Source organism: Callionymus lyra, chromosome 16 (genome assembly GCF_982586985.1).
Source record: "Callionymus lyra chromosome 16, fCalLyr1.hap1.1, whole genome shotgun sequence".
Lineage (NCBI taxonomy): Eukaryota > Metazoa > Chordata > Actinopteri > Syngnathiformes > Callionymidae > Callionymus > Callionymus lyra.
Genome location: NC_141833.1, coordinates 13,382,910 through 13,390,170, shown reverse-complemented (window position 1 = coordinate 13,390,170; position 7,261 = coordinate 13,382,910). Strand labels below are relative to the sequence as shown.

Below are 7,261 nucleotides of genomic sequence, written 5' to 3'. Positions count from 1 at the left end.
AGATGACAGAAAGAGAAACGCACACGCTACCCCAGCACATAGAGAGAAACACACAGCCACCACATGACAGATAGAGAAATAAACACGCCACCCCAGCACAAAGAGAGAAGCACACAGCCACCACATGATAGAAAGAAAATCGATACGCCACCCCAGCACATGAAAAGAAACACACATACCACCCCAGCACATAGAGAGAAGCACGCAGCCACCACATGACAGAAAGAGAAACGCACACGCTACCCCAGCACATACAGATAAATGCACATACCACCCCAGCACATAGAGAGAAGCACGCAGCCACCAGATGACAGAAAGAGAAACGCACACGCTACCCCAGCACATAGAGAGAAACACACAGCCACCACATGACAGATAGAGAAATAAACACGCCACCCCAGCACAAAGAGAGAAGCACACAGCCACCACATGATAGAAAGAAAATCGATACGCCACCCCAGCACATGAAAAGAAACACACATACCACCCCAGCACATAGAGAGAAGCACGCAGCCACCACATGACAGAAAGAGAAACGCACACGCTACCCCAGCACATACAGATAAATGCACATACCACCCCAGCACATAGAGAGAAGCACGCAGCCACCAGATGACAGAAAGAGAAACGCACACGCTACCCCAGCACATAGAGAGAAACACACAGCCACCACATGACAGATAGAGAAATAAACACGCCACCCCAGCACATAGAGAGAAGCACGCAGCCACCAGATGACAGAAAGAGAAACGCACATGCTACCCCAGCACATAGAGAGAAACACACAGCCACCACATGACAGATAGAGAAATAAACACGCCACCCCAGCACATAGAGAGAAGCACACAGCCACCACATGATAGAAAGAAAATCGATACGCCACCCCAGCACATGAAAAGAAACACACATACCACCCCCACAAATGGAGAGAAACACACAGCCACCACATGAAGATACAGAAACACACACACCACCCCAGCACAGAAAAAGACACGCTGCCACAACACATAAACAAAACCATATACACCCCACCATATGAACAGAAACGCACACACCACCACAGCACACAAACAGAAACACACACAGTGTTGATGCTGGTGATGCAGAGACATTGAAGTGTTTTCTCTCCATAAACCTCCAACACTGAGCTCAAGACCTTCAGCAGGTTCACCAGACAAAGAGGCGACATGTCATCTCACTTTCTCTCTTTCTAACCCGGTCCACAAACGTACAGTCGGAGGCTCCATGTTGGATATTCCCGTCACGTGGTCAGCTCCCACCACATGTTCCAGTCCAAACTGGTTTATCTGACGACACAGAACTTGTGTTCAACTTTGTTGCTGTTTAAATGTTGCAGGAGGAAAAAAAAAAAACCTTCGGGGAGCAGAACTGGCTCAGCAACATAAGGTGTGCGATTCATTCTGTGCCAGTTTCACTCTTTCTGAGGAGGAATAAAAAAATCATTCCGAGGTCTCACTGGAAATAAAGAAGCTTTGGCAGATGTCTTTGATCGTATGCTGCTGAACCGTAATGCTTTTGGGTACCTTTATCACAGACCTGACTGTATTTCAAGTATTTTCTCATCTCTGCTAGTCCATGCAATACTAAAAAACACATGTTGTATAATCAACTTTTGTAGTGATAAAATACAGCTTTATGTACATTTACAAAACAATTTGTATAAACCAATATTATAATACTTCCTAGAGCTTCAATTTTGTGACACAGGTTTATTATTTAAATTCATAAAACAACATGAAAACTACGTATTTTTTCCAGCGGATTCAACTTCCTGATTAAATGGTTCAATTTATTTCAATAAATCATCAGACAACGGATGTTTATATATTTAAAATACACATTCATTCTGTTAAATCTCTCCCAGGGAAAAATAATAAAACGATTAATTAATGTTAATCTGCCATTAATTGATCAGATGAATTATTCGAAAACAAAAATAAAATTTCAGTCAGATTTGACAAAAGAAAACTCTTAAATCTCTTCCAAAATAGGTACAAAAAATAAACGATCAATTAATTATGATCTATGATTAATTGATCCAATTAATTTAAACAATTTCCCGAAGGAGACCTCCTGAGGGATCAATAAAGTTTTACCTTAATCCATAAAAAAAAAATCTAAGTAAAAATTAATGAAAATCTAATTAAAAGAAATTGGGTCCATTTAAACCCATGTATATATTTTTAAAATACACAATCTTTCTCTTCAATCGCTCACAAGATATCGACAAAAATAAACGATCAATTAATTATCTGCGATTAATTGATCTAATTAATCAGTAAAAAAAAAAAGTCAAGTAAAATTTAATAGAAATCTAATGAAAAGAAATTTGGTCCATTTAAACCCATGTATATATTTTAAAAAAAATACACAATCTTTCTCTTCAATCTCTTTCAAGACATCGCCAAAAATAAACGATTAATTAATTATCTGCGTCTAACTAAAAAGTCTCATAAGAATTTAATGCAAATCTAAATTTAAAGAAATCGGGTCCATATATATGAACGAAGATTTTACAAAAAGGTAACTTGTAAATTGAAACAATAAAAGAAGTTATAGATTATCAATTAGATTTAAACGTTTAAAAAAGAAGAAATATTAAGTTAATTAATCGCAATAAATTGCATAATTTGACACATTTTTATTTGTTTATTACATATTGAGACAACTTTAAAAAGATGTTATTTTAACTTAATAATGTTTAAAAAGTACAGCTCAATAAGAACAAACATTCATCAAAGATCAAAGCGTAGAATCTTTGCTCGTGTAGCGGTCAAAGAAAATTGATTTTTGGAAACGATGACCCTCAGGCTTCGCAGTTCTTCGTATGTTTCCCACAACAACACAAAGACGCCGAGCACAGAGACGGAAATCGGAGCCAAAGTTATTGATAACAGGAAGCGGGAACTCTGATACTCTTTGATAGTCGGCGAGTTTCTTGCAACGAGAATGTAACCCGGTCCGGCTTATTATTCAACCGACATGTTTTCTGCATGTCAAAACAAAAAAAAAAAGTTCAATAAATGATAAAAAAATATATTTTTCACTCTTTGTAATGTCCAACAAACTATTGTTAAGCTCCGGCAAGTTTTCACTTCTCCCCAGGTTTTTTTTTTCTTCTTCTGTGTTTCTTCGATCTAAGAGCGGAGTTCAGCTGTGGTTCTGTGAAAGTGTAACAACAGTAATTGGTCTCCCGTGGGTTCCCGGAGCCCTTCGGCCCGATCTTTCATTAACAGCAGCAGCAGAGTTCTGGTCGGGCTGCTGCTCACGGTGCTGAACTGTAAATGAAGGTTCGGTGATGGAGAAAGTGTTCGTGCTGCTCAACCTTCTGTCAACTTCCTCCTGTCGGATGTTGTTGTTGTTCTCGCACCTCAGTGGAAACTTCACAACAAACTGAGTCATAATTAAAAAACAAAACAACTTTTAGTCAGAATAGTTTTTGACATTAAGACATTGAATTTAAACAATCAATAAATTTAACAGTAACCTGCTAGGATCAATGCTGGGAGGGTATTCCCAGCATGCATTGCACCTCAGTGTGTATTCAGATTTTTATTTTTTATTGTATACAAACTTTACTAATTAACTAATTTTATTTATTATTCGACGATAAAACTTTGGCCGATGTTTTTTGGGGTATTTTTTTCCCAGTTCTACCAAGTTCACAATAACCTAAGCTTCATCTTAATAAAAAAAATAAACTAAAATAATAAATGTATACGATACGATATGAGCTCCAGTTTAGTCAGAATAGTTATTTTCCATTTGAGACATTTGAGTGTTCAAGAGGGTTTTCCCAGCATGCATTGCACCTCAGTGTGTATTCAGATTTTTTTCTTAATTAGATTCAAAGTGTATCTAACTGTCATTTCAACTAATAATTCATTTTCTAGTACTTTAAATAATGGATAAAAAGTTTTGGCTGTTTTTGCAATTTTCAAATTTAATCAGAATAGTTATTATCCATTGAGACGTTTCAGTGTTTGAGAGGGTATTCCCAGCATGCATTGCACCTCATATACTATATATACTGTTTAAGCCGTGAGCTTAAATGAAAGAAATGTGGGTTTAAATAAGCAACAACACCTTTTATTGGGGTTGAATTATTTATATTATTTTAGTATAGAAACGTTCTTACTCAGATAGACTGTCGGATGAGATCATTGATGTTTGCTGATGAAATGGTGATCTGTCGTCTGGAGGAAGAACTAAAAAGGTTTCCTGGCTTTAATGCTAAGAACCCGTCAGACTTTGTTGCTTCGGCTGCGACACTTTGATGATGCGGTTCTATCAACCGAACTAAAGTTATATTAACAATAAGAAAACAGAATTCATTGCGTATACTCGACACAAACGAGGCTCCAGGATTGTGAACACACGAGATTTTTTCCCAGCATGAAGCATAAATGAGTACAAGCAGCAGGTGAAGTCAGATCACTGATCAACTTTCTCTTCGTTGCAGCACAAATATTAAACGGATATTAACGTTTTTTTTGATAAAACACCATCTTGTTTCCCCAGAAAATGAGTTATTCTGTTTCCAAAGTTAATTTGTTGTTGAAAATAATTGTATTATCCAGTAACAGTTCAAAACTGATGTTATTATTTCCTATAATTCAGTTATTTTAGAAGCAAACGAGTTCAGTGCTACGATGTTTGCTTCAGTATTTAAAGATGGGGTGGGTGATCTTCATAGCTGTGTGAGCACAGAGATAGGAGTTGCACCATCTTAAGGTACAGGACGGTGTCTTTACAGTACCGTATTCTGCAACATTAGAAAAATCATATTAAGGCAAAGATAATGTTGAAAATGATGCAAATGATTTATAAAAACGAAAAAATAAATAAATATTGCATTTAAAGTTAGAACTTTTTTTTAATTGTATTTATTATTTGCTGAAACAACTACGAAGAAAGATGAATACGCTTGACAAATACAATTACCTATTTCCATGAAAATAGGTAAAGTTTTTCCGTTGCCCACTATATGTTGTCATACTAGGTGGTAGCTGTTGTCGGTTTGACGTTTTTTTATTCATATTTAATGCTGGCAGCTGATTTAAAGAAAAGACTGTCATGAGAATTTGTGATTAATCGCAATTAATCATATTTTACTGAACTGTAATTATGTTAGGTATTGTATGAGGATCAATAAAGTTTATCCATCCATCCATCTATTTATCTATTCATCCATCTTTTCATCTATTCATCTATCCATCTATCCATCTATCCATCTATCCATCCATTTATCTATTCATCCATCTGTTCATCTATTCATCTATCCATCTATCCAACCACCTACCTGTCCACGCATTTATCTAACCATCTACCTATCATCCATCTATCCATTTATCTATCTATCGATCCTTCCATTTATCTACCCACCTAACATCCATCCATCTATCTATCTATCTATACATCTATCCATCCATCTACCCATCCATCCCATCAACCTACCTGTCTACCCATTTATCTAACCGTCTACCTATCTATCCATCCATCCATTTATCTATCCATCTCTCCTTCAATTGATCTATCATCTAACCATCCATCCATCTATCTATCCATTTATCTATCAATCTAACCTTCAATTTATCCATCATCTACCCATCCATCCATCTATCTATCTATACATCTATCCATCCATCTATCCTTCAATTGATCTATCATCTAACCATCCATCCATCTATCTATCCATTTATCTATCCATCTATTGTTCAATTTAGCTATCATCTACCCATCCATCCATCTATCTATCCATCTATACATCTATTCATCCATCTATCTATCCACCCATTTATCTAACCATCTACCTATCCATCCATCCATCCATCCATCCATCCATCCATTTATCTATCCATCTATCCTTCAATTTCTCTATCATCTACCCATCCATCCATCTATCTATTCATCTATACATCTATTCATCCATCTATCTATCCACCCATTTATCTAACCATCTACCTATCCATCCATCCATCCATTTATCTATCCACCTATCATCTATCCTTCAATTTATCTATAATCTATCCATCCATTTATCAATCCACCCATCCACCTACCTGTCCATCTATCAATCCATCTATCCACCTACCTGTCCATCCATTTATCTAACCATCCATCCATCCATCCATCCATCCATCCATCCATCCATCCATCCATCCATCCATCCATCCATGCCCACAATAATCATTCCCTTTTGTTTTTGTCTCCTCGCAGTACAAGTCTGACGGACGACGACACAAGTGAGGACGTTGACCTTGAAAAGTCAAGTGATCTCTACGACATCGAAGACATCTACAGTTCCAACGAGGATGAGCTGACGCCCTCCGAGGAACCCGCCGAATCGGGACCTCCCGTCTGCCTGGTGGTCGTCACGGTACTGGTGGTGATCGTCGCCATATTCGCCGTGGTGGGACCCATCGTGGTGCTGGAGAACCTGAACAACGAGACCACCGTGCTGCTGCACCTGAAGCAGAAGGAGTACGAGGCGTCCAAGAGCATGTTGCGATCCGATAAACTTCCCAAGTCCCTCTGGGAAATGTGCGACAGAGACACTCTCAAGTGCAAGCGCTGCAAGGAAGGCTGGGAGGCGCACAAGACCCGCTGCTTCATCATCGAGAAGAAGCGGAGGACGTGGGAGAAGGCGTGGGACCGGTGTCGAGAGCTGGGCGGAACCTTGGCCATCATCTTGGACCACGACGACCAGGTGTTTCTGTCCAACATGTCGTACCGGTATCACTCCAAAATAAAGAACATGCAGGCCATCTGGATCGGACTGCACGACATGATCACGGAGAACACGTTCTACTGGATCGATGGACGCCTCATGACCAAAGCGTACTGGCGGGAGAACGAGCCCAACAACGCTCAGGCCTCGTGGATCAGCGACAAGGCGGGGCAGGACTGTGTGGCCATAATCCCTCCGCCCAACATCATGGACAAGCATTGGCTCAACAACTGGGATGATAATATTTGTCGTAACGTTCGCCATTATGTCTGTCAGGCTAATGGTTGGATATAGAGATATATATGTATAGCGTGTGTGTTATAACGTCTTAAGTACACTTTCTAATAAAACTCAATGCAACAAAAGGTGTTTTACAAATATAAATGACTTACTGATATTATTGTCTCGCTCAGATATAATTGTCCTTTTTTGGCATTTGAAATATTCAATTAAGAGTATGGGGCAGTAGGTGGCAGTAGATCTTAGCTAACAGCTAGTTGGGCCTATATA

At 38.6% G+C, this 7,261-nt stretch overlaps 1 protein-coding gene across 1 annotated transcript; it reads left to right on the top strand.

Annotated features, from left to right (window-relative positions):
- The first annotated feature begins 4,397 nt into the window (after positions 1–4,397).
- LOC148063812 (CD209 antigen-like protein C) lies at positions 4,398–7,045 on the top strand. The gene is made up of 2 exons (XM_087810352.1): positions 4,398–4,444; positions 6,241–7,045. The coding sequence occupies exons 1-2, from the start codon at positions 4,428–4,430 to the stop codon at positions 7,043–7,045; spliced, it is 822 nt and encodes a 273-aa protein (XP_087666478.1). The 5' UTR covers positions 4,398–4,427.
- Positions 7,046–7,261: the final 216 nt, after the last annotated feature.